This window comes from Lissotriton vulgaris, chromosome 2_1 (assembly GCF_964263255.1).
Source record: "Lissotriton vulgaris chromosome 2_1, aLisVul1.2, whole genome shotgun sequence".
Lineage (NCBI taxonomy): Eukaryota > Metazoa > Chordata > Amphibia > Caudata > Salamandridae > Lissotriton > Lissotriton vulgaris.
In genome coordinates this window covers 2070732732-2070756528 of record NC_141687.1, presented here as the reverse complement: position 1 = coordinate 2070756528, position 23797 = coordinate 2070732732, and the positions used below count along the sequence as shown (strand labels likewise).

At 43.1% G+C, this 23797-nt stretch overlaps 1 protein-coding gene across 1 annotated transcript in view; it reads right to left on the bottom strand.

Annotated features, from left to right (window-relative positions):
• LOC147733740 (tropomodulin-3-like) overlaps nucleotides 1-23797 on the bottom strand; it is a 360326-nt gene that overhangs the window by 201993 nt on the left and 134536 nt on the right. Inside the window, exon 3 of the mRNA XM_086958299.1 lies at nucleotides 18027-18183. Within this exon, the coding sequence (XP_086814425.1) occupies nucleotides 18027-18183 (157 nt within the window). The remainder of the gene's footprint in view (nucleotides 1-18026; nucleotides 18184-23797) is intronic.

Sequence of the window (23797 nt, the reverse complement as noted above, 5' to 3'; positions counted from 1 at the left end):
AATGTTGTTTAAAATTTCCAAGAGGGTAGCGGGTACAAGATTTGGCCAAGTCTTCAATGAGGCCGGGGGAGGGCAAGGAGTAGTGAGGGATGGAAAAACGCTAACGTTGGATTTCTCTTGGGCTGCTATGTCTTTATAAATTTTATCAATTTTGGATGTGAAGTACTGGGCAAGTTCATCACATTTCGTGTTGGAGAGAGGAGGGGGTATAGCAACTGTCTGTGAACCAGCAAGGTCTTTTACCACCTTAAATAAAACGTTGGACTTATTCATGGCTACTGTGATCAGGTTGTTGACATAGGTAGCTCTGGTGTGAGCACAGGCCTTGTGGTAAAGTTTCAGTTCAGCTTTATACGCAAGTCCAGCAGCGATGGAATAGTCTTTCCTCCAGGTTCGCTCAAGTCTTTTGCATTGAGATTTGTGAACACGGAGGGTTTCATTGTACCATGGGGCAGGAGAATTATGGACAGTATTTTTCTTATTTGTAAAAGGGAGGCAAGTATTTATAGCCTCGGAGAGCCAGGAATTTACCGAGTTGGCAGATGCATTTATGTTGTCTAAATTAAGTGGGTATTTGGGCATGAGATCATACAGAATTTTATTGAAAGCGGCTATGTCCAGGTTTTTCCAAACTCTCTTTTTAAGATTCATAGCAGGGTTAGCTGTAGTCTGTGTTTTATTATTTGTTATAGTAAATTTAACAAGATAATGATCAGACCAGGAGACAGGCAAGGCAGGAAAACATATTATATGTGAGGAATTTGAGAAAATAGGATCTAAGAGATGCCCACCCTTATGGGTAGGACCCTTGTTGAGTAAAATTAAATTCATAGCGGCAAGATCAGTAATGCAATTATCTGCAGAATGATCATTAGGGTTATCCAAATGTAAATTTAAGTCACCAATAACAAGGAAATTACTGGAGGAAATAAGCACAGATGAAATATAATCCAAAAACTGGGCATACCAAGAATTTACCGTGCCTGGAGGACAGTACATTAGGAGCCCTGTGAGAGTAAAATTAGGATTTAAAGTAAGCTTGAAAAACAGAGCATCACATCCGTTCAAAGTGATAGGATCCGAATGACATTGATATTTTTTATTAAAAATGATCGCCACACCACCCCCCGTCCTTCTAGGACGGTCATTGCGAACAATGGCATAGTCAGTGGGCAACGCTTCGGCGATGTCAGGGCCGGAGCTATCATGAAGCCAGGATTCAGTGATGAATAATGCATCCGGCGCTTCATCAATAAGCAGGTCGAAAATGTTGCGTTTGTGTTTAGGCAAAGAACGACAATTATGACTAATGAATGTAAATCCAGGAGGAGAAGGAGTAGTAAATATTAGACGTTGACTGTTGCATAAAAGAGGAGTATTTAGCAAAAATGGGCAGTCAGGGCAGTGCTGAGGAAAACGGTCGAGCATGTCAAATGAATGCAATTCATGCGTCCTAGGAGGTCTTAAGTCGAGTAATTGTCTGCTAGTGTAAAAGTGAGGCACCGTAGGAAAAGAGCCAGGGGTTTTGGCCCCGGGGCCCGGATGGGCACGGACGGGCGCAGACGGGCACGCCTTTGGCGCGCCATCGGCGCGCCCGCCCGCTGCGCGGACGGGAAATGACACACATTTATACAGGAGGAGGGTGGGAGGGTCTGAGAGCCTAGACCGCGATCCCTGCACCTCCCTAAGATGGCGGCTGACCCCCGGCTCGAGCCGCGACAGCGTGAAATCGGCTGTGTGGTCAGAGGTGGGTAGCGGGAAACAAAGTGAAAATGTGCAAATTAGCAAAAGTTTAAAAATGGGAATTAAAATACACCAGTAAGCACAAGCATAAGACAAATTAGAATTTCCCGGCTTTTCGCCTCAGGAAAACACGCTGGTAGCAATTTATGTATTTTGAAAGCATGCAAGCGGTGCCTAAACATGCACTTTGTACTTGCAGTTGTTGGTTATGAGAAGAATTTCTGGCAGCAACTACACCTCTTTTACTGCCAGCCATGATTTCGTAAGCAAGGACTACAAGTACCAAGTGCTTGTTTACGCATAGCTTACAGCTTTTCAAAACAAATAAATAAATGGGACTGTCATTTACAATACCAATAGCTCAAAAGCTCGCAAATGTGAGACCTATTGCATTACACATGCTAGTTTACTTTATGCTCACAATATGCTTACTGATCTGGCACTTGGAGTAACCAGAATAAACTGATTGGACGAGTGCAAGCTGCACTTTAGGAAGTATCACTAAAATGTAGAAGCAACAAGTTTGAGACATAAAATGTCTTGGACAGAATTGGTAAGTCAATGCAGGGATTTCAATGCCAGGCAAATATGGCCATTCCTAGCTAATCTGGAGCAAAGCAGAGTTGCCATGTTTTGCCCTGCTAAATAAGGTGGATGTTCTTAATTGGTGACACTAAATTTATTAATTTGGGTAGTCTAATTTTGACTGAATCAATGCATTGATCAAATGAATGCGAGCTGAGACTTGATAAACTTTTTTTTCTTTCTCAATTTGCACCTGGCTGAAACAGGTGTAAGCCCCTTTCAGCAAGCTTAAAAGTATCTTCTTCACTAATGATCTTCAACTAATGAAAAGAAGGAGCAGAACCCTTAGAAGATGAGGTTTCACCTCAAACTAACGCGTGGACCAAATTGAGGAATAGAGCCCCTATCCGGAATATATATAAACTTGCATGCATGAGACCTATAAAGGCCCGTACATTCCCAAGATTGGATCATGTATACCATTAGCTCCTTCAAAGAACTGTTTGAAAATACAATAATCAAGAGCCCTAATAAAAAGCATAGGCTATGCAAAGAACTTCGAGAACTGAACCTCTTTGGACTATCATAAACATCTGTAAAAACACAGACCTTCTGGACAACTAGACCGCACCAATCAGCTAATACTTATCAAGAGCTCCAAAGCCTCTGAGGAAATCGCCAAGAAAATTCGATCTTTAAACAAAAAAACAAATTACACTTTTGTATGTAATGAAAAGGAAATGTACTTGGGTCTAACTGCAACATACCAAAGAATTGGTCTGACAAAAGGATGACCCTGCTTAAACAGCCAAATGTGCATTAAGGCCCTCTATCAATCCATATCAGGGCTTCTCTGTATCTCAAGAATACTGGAAACTGTATGTCACTCATCTTTTCTCAGACACTTCAGAAGCATTTCATATTAAATACCACATTGTATGAAACATTAGGTGCTAATCCACTGCCGTGCTTCTCTCATCTGCGGAGGTAGAACCACCCTATCCTAGTTTTCAGCTTCCTGGGCAACCAAACAGGTTAAATACAAATCCATTCTCCTGATATATAACCAACACCATCAAATGCGCAGTGGAACATGGATCAGCCGTCTCACACATTTTCTTAAAATTTTACATGACTTGAGCCCACATTCTTCACCACCTCTATGCTGACAATACTTTTATATACCTAAGAAAGGAAGTGGTATAGAAAGTGGCAAACTGTCGGAGTATGTCCAACACTGGATAAAAACCAAGCAGCTCTGCCTGAAAGACCAGTTGACAGAGATTCGACACATGAGTCTAGTGGCCTCCTTCCTCTTCAGTTAAACAGGTGCACACATAAAAGACAGCCCGATCCATAACTCAGCTTTTCCTTTACTTGCCAAGCAAATATAAACATAAAAAAGGTGTTCTTCCACTTTCGCTAAGGAATCGAAGCCTACCTAAGTAAACTGCTTTAGCATTAGTGGTAGTAACAATCAAGCTTCACTATTCAAAGTCTATAAATATGGAGTACTCTAGAAATGAGATATTTTTTTTTTATTGAACTCAATCCAGACAGGTACATAACAGAGAAGAAAGAAAAAAAAACTACAGAAAAGTACAAGTTGAAATCATAGACCATCATAATCATAATCATATTCATATTAAAGGGCTTCATATCAATAAGGAAGAAAGAATAATACAATATTTGATACAATAGTTGATACAACAGCTTTGATGAGCCAGAGATTTCCCCCATTAATTCACGAAATATATTACTTCAATAGCAAAGGATTTTTAGATAAATTACTGTTTCATATATTATAGGTTAAATGTTACCTTCCAACCCATCAAACAAAATCTAGGTAGATGAATTTATTCCTGCTTTCCAGTTCATAACTGGAGACCAAATCGATTCGCCATTCTTTTCCATTTAAACCCTCTTGTAGAGTATATGGCTCTCTCAAAGCTGAAAACAGCTAAAAAACGAGCCAGCCACATCTGGAAGCTTGGTGGTTCGGCTTCTTTCCAGTGGGCCGACAAAATAATTCTAAATACCGCTGTAGCTATAAATAATAAATTTTGCTCATTCTTTGATAGAGCGATCGATGAATCATATTCTAAAATAAACAATGAATCTGTTTCTGGAAGGTTATGACCAAACAGCACCTCCCAGTACTCAGCAATCATATGTTTGATTTGAGTGAGTTTGGGGCAACTGCTTAGCATATGTATTAAGTTAACTGGTCCTTGTGTGCACCTTGGGCATAAATCATTTTCCCTTTTACCCCAAGAATACAATTTAGCGGGTGTATAATAGAGGCCAAAAATAGATTTATATGTTTGGGCTTTAAGGTTGCTAGCCCTAAAAAGTTGTTGGGTCAACTCTAGACTTTTATATATGTCAACATTGGGATTGCTAAGTTTGGCTGCCCAGCTAGATTCAGTTTTTTCCAAATCATCTTGTACATTAACAAGGTGCGGCCCAGTGATACATACTAGTATTAGGTATTGACAACCCACCTCTTTCGCTATGTAGAGACATTAACTTGTGAGACCTTCGGATTTTACCATGTTGCCAAACAAACTTAATCATGAGGGATTCAAGAGTTTTTAAGATCTTAGGATCAATAGCCAGTGGAATTGCTCGAAACAGGTAAAGGCATTTAGGAAGTATATTCATTTTAAGGAAATTAGCTCGCCCTATAATAGACCAGTGGAGCCCATTTACCCTATCCAAATCTTTTGTAATATTTTGAATCAGTGGGATGAAGTTATAGTTAATTATGGTTTTAACAGTGGGAGCAATGACAATTCCTAGATAAGTAGCGTTTGCAGCTCTTCTTTGATCATTATAGTCGATGTTGTCAGTACATAATACAATTGTCTTCCTTTTGTTTAAAGAGTATCCAGAATAAATGCCATATTCTGTAGTTATAGTCTCAATTTCCTCCATAGCCTCAATCGGGTTCGATGTTAAGACCGCGATATCATCAGCATTTTGAAACTTATTGAGAGCCCCAGTATTAACCCAATCGTCCTTGGCCCTTTTTCTACTAAAGTATTAGAAATGAGATATTCAGCACGAAAAAGGGCCTGGCTTATTCGTGGTCTGAAATTTTGCTGACATACCACATCCATCTTCAAAACACTTCAGTCGTTCTCAAAAGATCACAATTTAAGTTACTGTCTTACTTACGTGACACTACATGGAAATTTCTCAAGCTACTGTTCCAAGATGCTACTATCAATTGAAAGGCCACACAGAATCTAATAATCATTCACATATCAAAGATCTGGTCATGGTTTACTGCACATGCACACTGCCAATTGATCTGGAATGCTCATCGTACACATCTGAGGCTAGAGGAGATTGCTATGAATAATGGAAAGGCATAATAACTCGGCTCTTCCGAGTGACTAGTAACTTAGTCTTAACTCCTGGTTCTCCCCATCCTTAATTTAAAAAACGAAAACAAAAAAACAGTTGTGCTTCAAACCAGGTGGTCAGCTACCCATACCCAGCTTTCCTACCCTAAATAATGTTGTACAGAGTGTGTGATCTGTCAGTGAAAGCTTTTGATATTAAAAAAATAAAAGCCTACAAAATATGCTGCTGGGCAACTTGTCTAAAGAGTCATTAACAAACCCAATAGATTTCATAGAGGCGAAACCTACTGGCTTTGTCCATGCTTGTTAATCCTTTCAATTAATCCTCCTATGAAGCATCAAAGAAGCATCAGACAACCATCCCAACTGACTAGCTTCTCTAACCTGTGGAGATACTCAATTTCCTTGTACATTCCCCAACAGAGCACTTTGGGGCTGCTATAAATTGCATGCAAGAACTCACAAAAATACAAAATGAAATAAAATAAACAAAGGCAAAACCAGCAGATATGGGTTGAACGGTACCATGAATTCAAAAAGGTAAGCAGAAATTATGTCTCCATGCAATAGCACATTAAAGCTAAATCTAGTGGCTTTGTCAATGCTTGGTTTTGATACTGTTGTAACTTTGATTCTGACGGAGTACTGGTGCTAGTGGTATTATTGCTATTACTGCATTGCATGGCATTGTATTCTAACATTTCTAGTGTGCTTTCCTACATCTTGTTGAGCCCTTGAGGCACTTTTTGAATGGTGCAGTTAGCAATTACTATATCAATAATTCATGGATGATAGCAGGGTACTGGTAGTAGTCCGTACTATTAGTTAAGCGTAGTGCTGTGTGCCTGGCTAGAGAGTGCTACAGTTTAAGGGTACTGTAGTAGTCAACATCTATTAGTATTGAGGTTTGGTGTTGTGTTTAAAGCCAGAGTGTGTGCTTCAGACTTGTTGTTGTGACAATTACGTGCAACCTATATGTGTTGTTGTAAGCAAAGGGCTGTGCGGATACGACTGCAAGCAGCATATAAAAAGCAGTCAGTAATTTCGGAATAGGGCTGATGGTGGCAGTGTGGTATTGGTGGTGTAATTTGTATTTTGATGGTGGTGTTGGTATGTGGTGTTATTTGTGCCTATGGTACTGTTGAAGATACTGTTGGTGGCAAGAATGGTGGCAGTGGGGGTGATACTGGTAGTATTGATAACATTGGTGGCGGTATTTGTAAGGTGTGGCTTTAGTGCTGGGGGTGACACTGGAACTGTTGTGGCATTAGTGACACTTGTAGTGGTTTGAGGCATTTGTAGTGGTGGTGTGGTTATGGTGGTATTTTTACGATGACGCTGCTGAGGCATTTGCTGATGACAGGATTTATTTTTGTGTTCCTGGTATTGATGATGTGTGCTGTTGAGGGTGGTACTGGTGGTAGTGGTATTATTGATAGTAGTTTCAGTGGTGGCATTGTATCTGTAGTACCCAATGAAGTAAAGAAAACATTACTTTCTCTGTGCCACACATGTATGATATGCTGAACTGGATAGGGCAAAAAACTTAATGGTAAAGTGTTTTTAGGCGTAAAATGCATGTTGGACAGGCCACATGAAGGGCCGCTCTCCCCCGGCCCAACCAGGCCTGAGTCCAGTCACGCAAGTACCACACACCACCATTGCACGTCCTCCGTCCCCTCAGGGACCCCTGCCCTCGAGCATGTTGACCTCGTGGGTCCGATCCACTGCCGGCCCACGCGCCCAGCCTGGGGCGCCATCTTGGACACTCCACCACGAGGCCGCCTGGCCCCCGATCGACCTCAACCCTGGGCCTGGCCCGGCCTCAGACATTCCGGCACCACCCTCCACCCAGGAGGTGAGCGGGCTACTTGGCAAGTCAATGGGAGAAAGAGGTGCCGATGGCTCTCCCCCGCCAAGTGCCGCTCGCCCATCGCCTCCCCGGGCGCTGGCTCCACCCCCCTGCTGGGTGTCTGGACTCCCTCATCCCGGACCTCCCGACCTCCAAGTGCGAGGGTCCGGACATCAAAGCACGCCAGCCCTATAACTGGGGCAGCTCCAGAGCAGGAAGGCAGTTGTATCTTGGAGTCGAGAGACGTAAAGAGGAACTCATCCTTGACGGACTACTGGCGCTGCCGTAGCTCTGTCTTGTGCACCATCGTCCTGCCTGGTGGCGCTGCCACAGCCTTCGCAACCTTCATATCCTTCATCGTCACCGGGACCTGCAGGCTCCGCCGCGGACCGTCGTTTTTCCTTCGTCCATCTCGGGACCAGCTGGCTTCGCCGCGGCCCGATCATCTAGAACGCCGAGCTCGAGGATTGAGAGCTATTTTTCACTCATTGGTAACAAGACTGTCCCGCTACCCCTTTTCCTAAAGCCAGAAACTAGAACCGAGGGGACCCCTGAGTCCAGACCTCCTTGTACCCTATCATCGTAACCTAAGAATTGCATATAAAGTCTCGTTAAACTTCAACCTTGTGTGGTGTCCGTCTGTGGGGGGGAAGTTACTTGTCTGTACAGTCGTTGGAGACGGCTCTCCCCGGAGACCTCTCCCCGTAGTCTCGGCCGACCCTCCCGGTCCGTCTAACATGGAACAATAACATGTGCAATCGATAGCATGAGAGGAGGAAGAAATCCTTCTCTGGGCTGATCAAAGTTGTGATAGACAATGTCTCATGGCAATCCCTGAGCGAGCCTGATCTGAACAAGCCAATGATTGACGAGGGCTGACACAAAGCCCACTTTATGTACACTGTAAGCAGTACCAGCAGACACATGTGCTGTCACCCAGGTACAAAACATTTACATTTTATAAAATTATAAGAAGCCATGTCAAAGGGCAAGCACTGATTATTTGAATGGTCTTCGAAAACTATACCCTTCTATACAACTTTTTGCATTGTAAAACATTTTATCCCATTTGTAGTTCCCGTCTACAGATTGTTTTTAGCTGTGAGCGAATAAATATATATATATATATATATATATATATATATATATATATATATATATATATATATATATATATATATATATATATATATATATATATTATATATATATATATATATATATATATCTCTTCACACGCCGGTTCCCAGTTTCCCGGCCAATAAGCGCTCGGTGTGGGTGAAGTCCCTACGGCAGAACCTCGCCGTTAATTATTTAACACTCCTTCGCCGCTTGGACAAAAGTAATGGGCGCACTCCCTCTGAGTTCCACAAATTGATTTATTCAGATCTCTTCAGCAATGAAAACATACGATCTACGCGTTTCAGTGCTCCTAGCACCTTGCTCACGATCACTTACTCAAGTTTTGGTAACACATTTAAAGCAATCTCCGTGTTAGATGTTACATCACATCCTGTTTTTAGTCGCTAGGCATTCTGGTATTTGTGGTTTTTAACAAATTATACTTAAAAAGGGTTTTAAGGTGAAATTAAACCATTTGACAAGAAAAATCAAAAAGACATCAATCAACATATTGCTTTTTGTGCTTATTTATGCCTGATGTACTGATTTATCGTTGTCTTTAGTCCCTTTATATCCCTCTAGTGGGATTTGTTGACTGTTTGTTAAACAGGATCCCTCATTTAGTAATTTGGTCCACATTTGATCATATCTGACCTTATTTTAGTCAACACTTTTTACTTTTTCCTATCCCTCTAGTGGGATTTGACCGCTGTTTATCAATAAGGATCCCCTTATTTTTGAGTCATCAAGTCTTGTTTTAGAAATGGTTTTCAATCTCACCAGTTAATTTGTATTGTTTCTTAATTGTTCATATTAGAGATGAATATATAACTCTTCTGATTGGTTCAGGCCGTGCGGGCTTAAAGTTCTAAAATTTAGGATGTGGCGAGACTCCTTTTGTCTCAGGATTTTTTCGCGATCTCCTCCACGTATATTCTTTGGGACAGTTTCAATTCCAAAGAATTTCAGTTTTAACCAATCTCCGTTGTGTTTTAGCTCCATATGTTTTGCCACTGCGTTGGCTCTGTCCTTATGTACTGTGGCTCTCACATGCTCTATTATTCGTTTTTTTAGTTCTCCTTTGGTACTGCCTACGTACATGAGGGGGCATGGGCATTCAATTCCGTAGACTGTGAATTCAGTTTTGCATGAAATTAATTGTCGTATCTGCCATTTTTTGTTGTTGCGCAATGATATTTCCTTTGTTTGTTTGGCAATTTGGCACATTTTGCAACCGTAACATTTCACGAAACCAGTGGTTTTAAGCCAGTCTTTGTTTGTTGGATTTACAATGGCTGTGAATCAATTGATCTTTCAAATTCGGTGCTCTCATGTATGTTACGACTGGGTGTAGCCCCACTAGTTTCCCCACAGTGTCATCCAAATGTAGGATCTTCCACTTTTTTCTCATGATTTGAACGAGTTTTTTACTGTTTTCCGAATAGTCAGTGATAAGTCTGATGGGTTCTTGATCGCCTTTTTCTTTTTCCGATCGTTTTAGGCATTCCTGCCTTGGTTTTTCGTTAGCTCTTTTCCAACATTTTTCAATGTTTCCCTGATTATATTTGCGATTATTGAACCGGAGTGAACTCTGACAGGAGAAAGGGCCGGCAACAACTCGGAACACACACACCGCTCTGTGAGGAGGTAAGAGTGTGTTTGTGCAGGGAAGGAGTTAAGCCGTAGCTAATGCGCTTTGGATAAAGCGGAACAGTCAGTTTTGTGTCGGAAAGTTACACATTGGGTTTTGAAGCATCGCGACTGATAATTCATCACGGTATGAAACGCGTATAATCAACCTATCTGTTCAATGTGTACATGTACGACCTTTGAGTTACCTAGTGCCACGATAAAAAAACTCAAAACTAACATCAGCAATTGCAAACACAATGGAACAAAGGGCAGCAAAAAGAGATGAATTGTTAACTACGATGTTTGTGAAAGGCAATGCAGACAAAGACAAAGGGAAAAACAATCAAAATCGGAAGCCCCCAAATCGGATGTTAAAAGCAAATTGAGAATGTGGGAAAAATTGAGCCGCAAAGAGATAAATAAATCCTGGGAATTCATCACACGCAAGAAATATTTAGAAGTGCAAAGAATCCCGAGGGGTCTGAGAATTATGCTGATGCCTAGCCACCAGGACACATCAAATGAATTGCTTGAAGAATGGGGGGAATTCATTTTAAAATCATCTCTGGGACTTGTAGCAATTCTTGTGAAACACATTGAAATTAGCCTCAACAAAATCCAGGAAGAACTAAAAGAAATGGAGAAAGAGGTCATATCCTTAAAACTCAACAATGAAATGGTCAAATTCAAGGAGGAACTTGAAAGCCAAATTGAGAAACATGAGGACACAGTGAGAGAACGCAAACATAATAAAATCATACGTGACACTGTGGATTACGAGGAGGGTTGTGTATTCAGCTTCTCGAGAAAATATGACTTTTTCAAACAACTGTCCCCACAAAAACGTGGCTCAAATCTTTCCAGCAGCGCATCTTCCTCATGCTCATTAATCTCAATGGAAGGAAATGAAGGTGAACCAAATATATCGGTAAATACTGAAAGGATGCCTTTTTTAGGGGATATGCGCCTCGTGCTACAACAAAGACAATGGGAACAAAGCTGAGGCGCACAAAACAACTCAAGAGGAAGGGGAAGAGGACAGCGATGGACCACAAACAAAAAAAGACAAGAAGGGGAAACAGGAACAAATCAATCAACCGAAAAAGTAGGCACGGAAACACGGAGTATGCGCCAGAAGAGGGGGAAATAAACAACGAATTGCAAATTATTAACCTCTCTAAAAGAACAATCACTGAAACTGAAACCATGTTATTGAAGCGAGGCATACATTTCTGCCCAAAGAAAAAGATGAACATTGCTCAAGTACGGATAGACCTCTACCTATATATAAGAAAGATCAAATTGGCCAAGTTCTTTGAGGAAAACAAAAACAAAAAAGATTTCCAAAAAACACAAATGGAAGAGGAAAACACCCCAAGTCTCTGCGTAAAAGAAGCGGAGGCATATACCACACTTTTGAATTTGGACATAATCGATGAAAATGAAATAACAGTTACTCAAGCAATCACACAAAAAGGAGCAGGCATCAGCAAATTAAAACCAAAATCGAAATTCTATCCCCAATTACCGGTGGTAACAAGGTGGATATCTTTCAAGAAGCTGTGATCCAGGACCTGTATAAAATCAAGGGATCTAATTACAAAGACAACCTAACCCTGGAAGAACGAAAAGCACTAGAAAATCTGTGCAAGGATGATCAAATAGAAATAAAAATGGCGGACAAGGGAGGGAATATTGTGATCTGGGAAAAGAGTTCATACATCATTGAAGCCCACAGGCAATTGAAGGATGTCAAATACTATGAGAGGCTAAAAACCAATCCAACAATTGAAATAAAGAACAAACTGGATGAAAAACTCCGACAATGGAAATTGAATGACCTGATCGATGAAGATGAACAAAAGTATTTAACAACCAGTCACCTGATAACAGCAACAATATATTTCCTGCCAAAGATCCACAAAGATCGAAACAAGCCTCCAGGAAGACCGATTTTATCAGCAAAGGGCTCTCTTTTGGAACCTATCTCAAACTATATAGACCACTTCCTAAAACCACATGTCACACAACTTAGCTCATATATTCAAGATACCAATGATCTCTTGAGGAGACTGGAAAGCACACCATGGCAGGAAAATGATCAACTGATCTCCATGGACGTCGTATCTTTATATACGAATATTCAAAATGACATTGGAATAAAGGCCTGCAATTACTTTTTGCAACACAGAGACATTAAATTCAAAAATCACAACCAAATGTTGCTAGACATGATTGAACTATGCTTATCGCAAAACATCTTCCTGTTTAGTGAGGAGTTATACAGACAATACAGCGGAACCGCAATGGGTTTTTCATTTAGCCCGAATTACGCGTGTCTCACAATGGGATACTGGGAAAAGGAAATAGCCCGGGCACCCGAAAATTATCAGTTCACATGCAAAATCATGTGCTGGATAAGGTTTATAGATGACCTTTTGATCATCTGGGATGGAACCAAAGAAGAATTCCAAGACTATTACAAAATCATCAACAGTAGTATGACAGGGTTAACTTTTACATACGAAATAAACAACAAAGAAGTAACATTCTTGGATACCCACATCTATATCAAAAATAACCAGATCCACACGACGTTGCATAGAAAAGAAACAGCTACCAACGCAACATTAGAGGCGACAAGTTTCCACCAGACTTCCTCGATCTCAAGCATCCCATATGGGGAGTTTCTTTGCATCCGAAGAATATGCAGCGAAGACTCAGAATGGCAAAAACATAGTGCCACAACAAAACAAAGATTCAAAAATCGCAAATATAAATCAGGGAAACATTGAAAAATGTTGGAAAAGAGCTAATGAAAAACCAAGACAGGAATGCCTAAAACGATCGGAAAAAGAAAAAAGCGATCAAGAACCCATCAGACTTATCACTGACTATTCGGAAAACAGTAAAAAACTTGTTCAAATCATGAGAAAAAACTGGAAGATCCTACATTTGGATGACACTGTGGGGAAACTAGTGGGGCTACACCCAGTCGTAACATACAGGAGAGCTCCGAATTTGAAAGATCAATTGATTCACAGCCATTGTAAATCCAACAAAAAGAGACTGGCTTAAAACCACTGGTTTCGTGAAATGTTACGGTTGCAAAATGTGCCAAATTGCCAAACAAACAAAGGAAATATCATTGCGCAACAACAAAAAATGGCAGATACGACAATTAATTTCATGCAAAACTGAATTCACAGTCTACGGAATTGAATGCCCATGCCCCCTCATGTACGTAGGCAGTACCAAAGGAGAACTAAAAAAACGAATAACGGAGCATGTGAGAGCCACAGTACATAAGGACAGAGCCAACGCAGTGGCAAAACATATGGAGCTAAAACACAACGGAGATTGGTTAAAACTGAAATTCTTTGGAATTGAAACTGTCCCAAAGAATATACGTGGAGGAGATCGCGAAAAAATCCTGAGACAAAAGTCAAGTCAAGTCAAGTCAAGTCAAAGAATTTATATAGCGCACTACATACCCAGAGGGTCTCAAGGCGCTTAGGGAGGGGAGGAGGATTACTTGTCAAATATCCACGTTTTAAGTTGCTTTCTGAATGCTAGGTGGTTCTGGGTAAGGCGAAGGTAAGTGGGGAGTGAGTTCCATGTTTTAGCTGCCAGGTATGAGAAGGATCTGCCTCCCATGGTGGTCTTGTTGATGCGAGGTATAGTGGCGAGGGCTTGGCTGGAAGAACGTAGTTGGCGGGAGGGGGTGTAGAAGGACAGTCGTGAGTTGAGGCATTCTGGTCCGATGTCGTAGAGTGATTTGTGTGCGTGGGTTAGCAGTCGGAAAGTGATCCTCTTATTGACGGGTAGCCAGTGGAGGTCTTTCAGGTGACCAGAGATGTGTTCGTTACGCGGGATGTCTAATATGATCCTGGCTGAGGCGTTTTGGATTCGTTGGAGTTTCTTCTGGAGTTTAGCGGTAGTACCTGAGTAGAGGGTGTTTCCGTAGTCCAGTCGGCTCGTGACCAGAGCATGGGTGACTGTTTTTCTGGTTTCGGTGGGGATCCAGCGAAATGTTTTTTTGAGCATGCGAAGAATGTTGAAGCAGGATGAGGAGACGGCGCTGATTTGTCTGTTCATTGAAAGTGAAGAATCCAGGATAACGCCTAGGTTCCGTGCGTGGTCTGTCGGGATGGGTGCTTTTCCAAGGGCTTCCAGCCACCAAGAGTCGTCCCATGCAGAGGGGGATGTACCTAAGATGAGGACTTCTGTTTTATCTGAGTTCAGTTTCAGACGGCTGTGTTTCATCCATTCGGCAACTTCCTAAATTTTAGAACTTTAAGCCTGCACGGCCTGAACCAATCAGAAGAGTTATATATTCATCTCTAATATGAACAATTAAGAAACAATACAAGTGAACTGGTGAGATTGAAAACCATTTCTAAAACAAGACTTGATGACTCAAAAATAAGGGGATCCTTATTGATACGTGAGGCCAGAGGAACTCTGGTATCATCCCTGATTGGCACACACTGATGTTGCGTTTCCTTAGTTTAAGAAAACACTTTCATTCCATGTTCGTTATGATTCATCATTTATTTCATGGTTTCAAGTTTGGTTTATATCATTTCATTTCAGATTTCTTCATGATTATCAACATTCAGAATCAGGCAATATCATAGCGTGTCCAATGCATTTCGGGCATTATAAAAGCATGCCCTTTATCAGGGAATTGACAATGCCTGTGGTCAAACGGTAGTTGAAAATCTGAAAGGTTTACGGGGGTAGCGTGTTTACCGATTCTCGTCTCTGACTCACCGGCGAGTCAAAGACGAGAATCGGTAAACACGCTACCCCCGTAAACCTTTCAGATTTTCAACTACCGTTTGACCACAGGCATTGTCAATTCCCTGATGAAGGGCATGCTTTTTTAATGCCCGAAATGCATTGGACACGCTATGATATTGCCTGATTCTGAATGTTGATAATCATGAAGAAATCTGAAATGAAATGATATAAACCAAACTTGAAACCATGAAATAAATGATGAATCATAACGAACATGGAATGAAAGTGTTTTCTTAAACTAAGGAAACGCAACATCAGTATGTGCCAATCAGGGATGATACCAGAGTTCCTCTGGCCTCACGTATCAAACAGTTTACCTGACGTCGTAGGGCCCTCGACGCCTCCTCATTGAGCACCACCAAAATCAATAAACAGTGTCTAACCAAGGCAAAAGTTGAAACAACACAAGCTGTGCATCACCCCAATCATTTTTTTAATTTTTTTATTTTTTTATTTTTTTTATTGATCCTTATTGATAAACAGCGGTCAAATCCCACTAGAGGGATAGGAAAAAGTAAAAAGTGTTGACTAAAATAAGGTCAGATATGATCAAATGTGGACCAAATTACTAAATGAGGGATCCTGTTTAACAAGCAGTCAACAAATCCCACTAGAGGGATATAAAGGGACTAAAGACAATGATAAATCAGTACATCAGGCATAAATAAGCACAAAAAGCAATATGTTGATTGATGTCTTTTTGATTTTTCTTGTCAAATGGTTTAATTTCACCTTAAAACCCTTTTTAAGTATAATTTGTTAAAAACCACAAATACCAGAATGCCTAGCGACTAAAAACAGGATGTGATGTAACATCTAACACGGAGATTGCTTTAAATGTGTTACCAAAACTTGAGTAAGTGATCGTGAGCAAGGTGCTAGGAGCACTGAAACGCGTAGATCGTATGTTTTCATTGCTGAAGAGATCTGAATAAATCAATTTGTGGAACTCAGAGGGAGTGCGCCCGTGGAACTCAGAGGGAGTGCGCCCATTACTTTTGTCCAAGCGGCGAAGGAGTGTTAAATAAAAAAAAAAAAAATATATATATATATATATATATATATATATATATATATATATATATATATATATATATATATATATATATATATAAGAGCAGGGATTCCTCGGCAACTCGCTCTGCGCTCGCAGACACCGCCTCCACGCCAGCAAGAAAAGAGGACCGGACCAGCAAAAGTCAGCAAGATGGTATTTATTTTAAACAGAACCAGCGACGCGTTTCGGGCGGAAAGCCCTTGATCACGCTACAACATGTTTCAAAACATTATGCTTTTTTATAGGTGTATGCAGTGAAACTGACACCGCCTCCTGGAGGCGTCCACCAAAATCACGTGATGATGAATAAACAGTGAAAAAACACTCATCGCTGATACAATGTTATTTACAAATGCTGGTATATATATATATATATATAACTATACCAAAAACTTAAAATAGACTTAGAGCCAGCCCCTCGATTAACACTCGGTGGATTTCTTACTGCTCATTTGCTTGCTTCATACATGATGGTTGCCTTCCTTTTCTTGCATTTGCCCCTTTTCTAGAGCATGGTCGCTTGACCATTCTTTTGTCTGAATTACCGAACGCTTCCAACATGGTCATGACGCATTTGTACTCGTTCATGTGGTTGCAGCATTATTTTTGGGTCTAACCAATTGGTTAAAAAGGTGAGACCCATTACTTTTGTCAACGCTTGTTTTTTGTGTTCAAGACAACAGAACTAGCTTAGTAACATAAGGAATGCTCGTGTTTTTTTCCAGCTCTACATTTAAAATATTCTATTTTTTACTGAAATGTCTTAGAAAATTGCCCTGTATAGTTCATTATATTTTTACCAGTGTTGAGGGCAAAGGGAGAGAATGAGTAATAAAGAGGTCGGGACTTCCCTGTGCAATCTGGGTAAGGACTGACACCAAACTTGTAAGTAGCCAACATTGGTTATGGAAAGAATCGAATAGGCCATTGAGAAACGTGTTTGGCATTGAGTAACTGTTATTCTTCACGTCTTATACTCAGCTCCAACTGTCTAACGCCGTCATTGTTTGCCATTTAAACTTTATTAGTGTTCTGGCTAAAAACGAAACAACGTATTTAGTCAATTTATAATTAACATTTTAAAGAGCTATTTTATACATCGTAGAGTACCGATGAAACGGAGATCTAAAAGAACGGACCATGACTGAATGCTTTACGTATTTTTTGACTCGAGAGTGACGAGAAGTATTCCGGTCTCTGTCGGCAATGACGTGTAAAGTGCCAATGGTTACACACTTCTACCTACACAAAGGTCAGGCATTTCAGTTGCAGCCAGTGTCGCGACAGTCTACATAATCCGCATGGCCTCGCATTACTGACGGTGCTTTATCGGAGAAAGATGAGAAAGATAGGGAGAAATCCGCAAGGGACAACACTGATAGAGATCTTAGGAAAACAGACAAAACTATGCATAAACATCCCGTGCACATCATGTGGTTTACAACAGTGTCAAGCTAACCTCCTGCAGGCCTGCCGACTGCTTCCCGGGGTCTAATAAACAAGACGATTGTGTTCCAGTTTCACTTGGAATGCGGTTCATTAAAATCTAGCGAACCTTCTGTCTGAGGCAGGGAGCACAGAAACATGTGTCCATGCTGTGACTGAGAAGCAAGACAAGGTAACTAGCGAGCACGCTCACCGAAGATGCATGCAACGGTATCACTGCGTCCACGCACGGTACAAGTACAAGACGCTTGCGTAAGTCATGGAAACCTGCCATGTGGGTGACGCCATTTTAGAATGCCCAACCCTTGTATCAAAGAGGACAGATGCGGAGAGAAAGGCATGCACATACAGGCTGGTGGGTGCGGCAGCAATCACACACTTTAAAAGAGGAATAAAGAAACAACAAAATAACAGGTTAGCGGGTTTCAAATCCTTGGTCTCTCACAACTTTGAAGCTCCCCAGCAAAATCACCTTTTTTTTCTCCAGTGAATGGAACATAATCCTCCCGGTCTTTTTGCTCCAGTGCTTCCTTCTCCAAGTAGGATAGGAGGCGGTCCCTGTCAAAGTTTCCAGTGGCTTTTCTTTCAGTCTGGTCCTTCTGTCTTAAGCCCGCTGGTAGGAGAGTATGCTGTTAAAATAAAACAAAATAACGTTTCTATACCAAAAGAACGACCTACCACGCTGTATGATAACCAGAGAGAATGAAACTGTGTATATTGACACTAACAAGCTCACACACCCACAACCACATGTCCGAACACGTTCTACAACATGCGATTTGCAAATATAGTTAGTTATATTTGTAATTATCCTGAATGTGAATCTTAGAAATAGTTGCACACGGGTTAACATATCTTTTGTCCTAAACAATTATAGCAAGCGTAAGTCTTTCAAAGAGAATCTATAGTAAATAATGTTTCACAACTCTGGATCCCTTATTTGGGCGATTCTTTGTGATGTTAAAAAAAGTCTAGACTTAGATCTACATTTAATTATTTTTACAGACTAGATCCTTTAACTTTGTGTGCTTGATGTACTGTTCCCATTTACAAGCATGGGATATGCAATCCTCTTTTGCAAAAAGGAGTGCAACTCACAATGAGACTTAATGGAAGAAGTGGGCCCTTCACAAGAAATACGTCTGCAGCATTCAGTCTGCTGGCAACCAAGTACCCAAAGGTAGCCTTAATTCTTTCAAGGTAGAGTGGAAGAAAAATCCCAAACCTTCTTTGGTGAGGTGGTGAGGGCTAATACTCCAGTCCACAGGCACTTAAGGAATAACATCTAATAATTATCTGGTCAGTGCTTATACTTATAAAAAGGAAAAGTACGTTATTATGCAGACACTACTCAATTCTATGCAACAACTTACAATTTTATACCTGATGGCAGGTGGGAATACCTATGGTGACACCCTCCATACAGGAGGGAGTCAGGGCGACTCACGCTGGAAATTGGGGATCAGGGTTCGATTCCAGGCGCTGGCAGCAGATTAGCCCAGCACCATGTGACTCTCTGCAAGTTAAAGCCCTTATGCCAAAGCTCCAGGAAGGATTAAAAAATAGCAACCTTCAGCCTGGAGCATCAACACCCGGAGAGAATTAGGGTTAGAGTGGAGTGGTGTGGCTCACTGGTTAGAGGCGGCAGACCCGGGAGCAGAAGTCGGCCGGGACCAGGGTTCAATTCCCAACGTGGCAGGGTCGTGGACTTGGGTCAGCGTCTCGGTAATTCTCGCTTCGGTGCCTACTCTAATCAGGGATCCCACTCGGCAACTCTGGGCATTAGCTTGCCTCATCTCCACAACGGCCCCATCAACGCCGGGGATGCCTGGCTCCACCTTGGGGACTCCCAGCAGGGACCATCCCACAGTGAGAGCCAGGACGGGTTCCCCAGCGTTATACAGCGCCAGGTAACCTACGGGTAGCAGTGCGCTTTACAAGCTCAAACATTAATTAATTTAATTAATCCTCTTTGTGCAGCGAAACTCCTGCCATCCTGGGAACTGTGCACTTAATATTTAATTTAGGTGGCCCCAGTGCCTTCTGGCGCGCACCTTTGGATGTATACAAATCTTTTTTTTTTTTTTTAATATATGGCCTCACCAATCACAAAAGAGGCTTTTTTTTTTTTTTTAAATGGTCCCGGGTGAGCCTACTCCTCCGTGGAGCACCTGGATCCCTGGCTGCCTAGGTCCACTGGAGGCCTCCGAAGGGGAATGCCACTCAAGACCCCGCTGGACTCAGTCCCTGGGGGGTGGGAGGCCACACTTCTCCTGGTGTTTCCTGGGCCCTGTTGGGCCAATGTAAGCAGCTGAGGTATCGTTCTGCACCTGGTGACCAGCTGTAGCCATCAGAAGGGGTTTCTTCAGGCCTCCTAGCCTCTTTGGTCTCTTGCACAGGACTTGCCTCCTATCGGGACGCAAGGCACCTCTCTGGGGACAAGGGTGTTCCTCAGCAGCAACCCCAGGACCACACGCATCCTATCCTCCCTGTCAGCAATCCCATGGTCCATGAATACCTGGCTTCATGCAAGGCACCCGTGTGTCAGTAGGAGTCGGAGGCCTTCTCCTTCGGTATGTCACACACCTGCAGTACAGGTCCACAGAAGATCCAAGGGAAACCTCTAGGGGTAACTGTAGTGGAAGAGGGGGGTGAGAGGGGGGGAGAGAGGGAGGAGAGAGAGGGGGAGAGAGAGAGAGAGAGAGGGGGGTAGAAAGCGCGAGAGAGAGGGAGCAGGGAAAAAAAGAGAACAAAGCGAGAGAGAGGGAGGAGGGAACAAAAGAGAAACAAGCATTTGCAATGCAATAGGGCTCGCATTAGTAAAGTTAGAGGTATTAGTATTGTAAATGACAAATTTTTTATTTATGTTTTTGTTTTGAAAATAGCTAAATTAATAACTTTGTCATTTACAATGCCAATAGTGTTAACTTTTGCAAACGTGACACCTATAGCATTTGTAATGCACTATGTGTTGTATTTACATGACTTAGATGTATTAATATTAAAAATAACAATGGGTTGTATTTTTTTCAATATTTAATACTTAAATAAAAGTTATTGTAATTTATAATGGCAATAGCTTAAACTTTTGCAAATAACTTTTTGGAAGATTATGTTTGGTTTATTTTATTGTGATGAAAATACAAGAACAGAAGTGAAATATTAAAAAATGTTTGTGACATTTGTAATAAAGTTTGAACCATTGAGAGAACATATTTGAATCAGTTGTTGAAAGGTTTCACAGATTGATGCTGTGGTAGCTGAGTGTTGCTGTGGCGTTCAGTGATGCTCTGGTAGCGCATAGTGATATTGTGGTGCCCCTGAGTGATGCTGTGGTGATGCGATGGATAGTGAGGGCGATAGATAGAGGGAGGGCGAGAGAGAGAGACAGGGCAAGAGGGCGAGAGAGAGAGACAGGGCAAGAGGGCGAGGGATGGAGTGTGGGGCGGGGGAGGGATGGAGTGTGGGGCGGGGGAGGGATGGAGTGCGGGGATGGATGGAGCGGTGGTGGATGGATGGAGCGGTGGTGTGGAGTGGAGCGGTGGTGTGGAGTGGAGTGGAGCGGTGGTGTGGAGTGGAGTGGAGTGGAGCGGTGGTGTGGAGTGGAGTGGAGTGGAGCGGTGGTGTGGAGTGGAGTGGAGTGGAGCGGTGGTGTGGAGTGGAGTGGAGCGGTGGTGTGGAGTGGAGTGGAGTGGAGTGGAGTGGAGTGGAGTGGAGCGGTGGTGTGGAGTGGAGTGGAGTGGAGTGGAGCGGTGGTGTGGAGTGGAGCGGTGGTGTGGAGTGGAGTAGAGCGGTGGTGTGGAGTGGAGCGGTGGTGTGGAGTGGAGCGGTGCGGTGGTGTGGAGTGGAGCGGTGGTGTGGAGTGGAGTGGAGCGGTGGTGTGGAGTGGAGCGGTGGTGTGGAGTGGAGTGGAGCGGTGGTGTGGAGTGGAGCGGTGGTGTGGAGTGGAGCGGTGCGGTGGTGTGGAGTCGAGCGGTGGTGTGGAGCCGAGCGGTGGTGTGGAGCCGAGCGGTGGTGTGGAGCCGAGCGGTGGTGTGGAGCCGAGCGGTGGTGTGGAGCCGAGCGGTGGTGTGGAGCCGAGCGGTGGTGTGGAGCCGAGCGGTGGTGTGGAGCCGAGCGGTGGTGTGGAGCCGAGCGGTGGTGTGGAGCCGAGCGGTGGTGTGGAGTGGAGTGGAGCGGTGGTGTGGAGTGGAGTGGAGTGGAGCGGTGGTGTGGAGTGGAGTGGAGTGGAGCGGTGGTGTGGAGTGGAGTGGAGTGGAGCGGTGGTGTGGAGTGGAGTGGAGCGGTGGTGTGGAGTGGAGTGGAGTGGAGTGGAGTGGAGTGGAGTGGAGCGGTGGTGTGGAGTGGAGTGGAGTGGAGTGGAGCGGTGGTGTGGAGTGGAGCGGTGGTGTGGAGTGGAGTAGAGCGGTGGTGTGGAGTGGAGTAGAGCGGTGGTGTGGAGTGGAGCGGTGGTGTGGAGTGGAGCGGTGCGGTGGTGTGGAGTGGAGCGGTGGTGTGGAGTGGAGTGGAGCGGTGGTGTGGAGTGGAGCGGTGGTGTGGAGTGGAGTGGAGCGGTGGTGTGGAGTGGAGCGGTGGTGTGGAGTGGAGCGGTGCGGTGGTGTGGAGCCGAGCGGTGGTGTGGAGCCGAGCGGTGGTGTGGAGCCGAGCGGTGGTGTGGAGCCGAGCGGTGGTGTGGAGCCGAGCGGTGGTGTGGAGCCGAGCGGTGGTGTGGAGCCGAGCGGTGGTGTGGAGCCGAGCGGTGGTGTGGAGCCGAGCGGTGGTGTGGAGCCGAGCGGTGGTGTGGAGCCGAGCGGTGGTGTGGAGCCGAGCGGTGGTGTGGAGCCGAGCGGTGGTGTGGAGCCGAGCGGTGGTGTGGAGCCGAGCGGTGGTGTGGAGCCATAAAAGCACTTCTTCTATAGCAATAGGCGCAGGCTAACTATTATTGTGCTTGACGTGTTACCACGAAGGTAACAAATTTGATATGTGGCTCAGCGTCAGGGCTGGATTAGTATATCATTGCGTCATATTGGGTATACAAATAAGCAGTACAGCATTTATTTTCATAGTTTTATAATGCACGCCAAATGAACTGCGTGCACATTACGCACACGTGTTTTTTAATATGGTGTGATAACGGCAAATGAACTGCGTGCACATTACGCACACGTGTTTTTTAATACCACATGCATGCTGTGCTAGCAATTTAGCACAACATGCTCCTAACATATAGAGCAAAAGGGTTAAAGGCAACTTTATATACAAATGTTAATGAAGCGCTAGTAAAGGGAAATAAATCACCAATATGGCGCTAGCTGGACGCGCCACATTGACTGTCTCGATGTATTTAAAAAGAGCGAAAGCTGAAGGGTGAGACAACTTTATAGACAAAATGATATTAACAATGCAAACTATAGGGCTCACCACAGAAAAGCTACATATAAAATGCTAAGAAACGGATAACTAGTAGATTATTGCAGCATAATGGGCATACAAATAAGCATTACAGCATTAATTTCATGGTTGATAAGGTGGGCACAAGGAAGGCCCTGATTACAACTAAAGGTTTAAAAATCGCCTCGTTCCTAAGCGAAAGGGAGTGCCAAAATATCAAAATACAATTTATCGGAGTTTCTGAAAACACTTCTATTAGATCTATAAACACCATGGGGCTTATTTACAAGCCCCTAGCGCTACTTCTGCGTCACTTTTAACATGGGAAAAGTGATCGAAACGTGGCGCAAGGGGCTTTTAAATCTGCCCCCATGTTCCGTTTAGCGCACCTTAGATTTGTGATGTTTTTGCAGGAAGATTATTCTCCGACAGCCTCTCTGTTGCCTCTTGAGGCAGGTATGTACTAATTCAAATGCCTAAAAGTAAAATGAATTAATTGACCTTATATGCAGGAGTGAGCCCAGAAGTTGCATGTGTCTAACAGATTGCCTAACTTATGCCTGAGATACCGATAGGGGAAGTTTGACTGACTGATTATTTGTTTTTTTCTAATAAAATGTATGATGCGTTCTCCTCAAAAAGGGTTCCACCGTTCCCCTTCCAAACGCAGTAGCAGGTCGAGGAGTCATTTTTTAAAGAACATGAGCAAAGCGTAGCCCACAAGCAGGGATCCCCGAAACTGGCTACCAAGCATGTAGTGCGTGTAAACTCTGTTTTAGTGGGTAGGGAGAACTGAAAGTGCAGCTTTCTATTGCCTACGGATCCATGACAGAAAATAAAAGCCAGGATGCTGTTCACAAGTGGAGCGTGTTC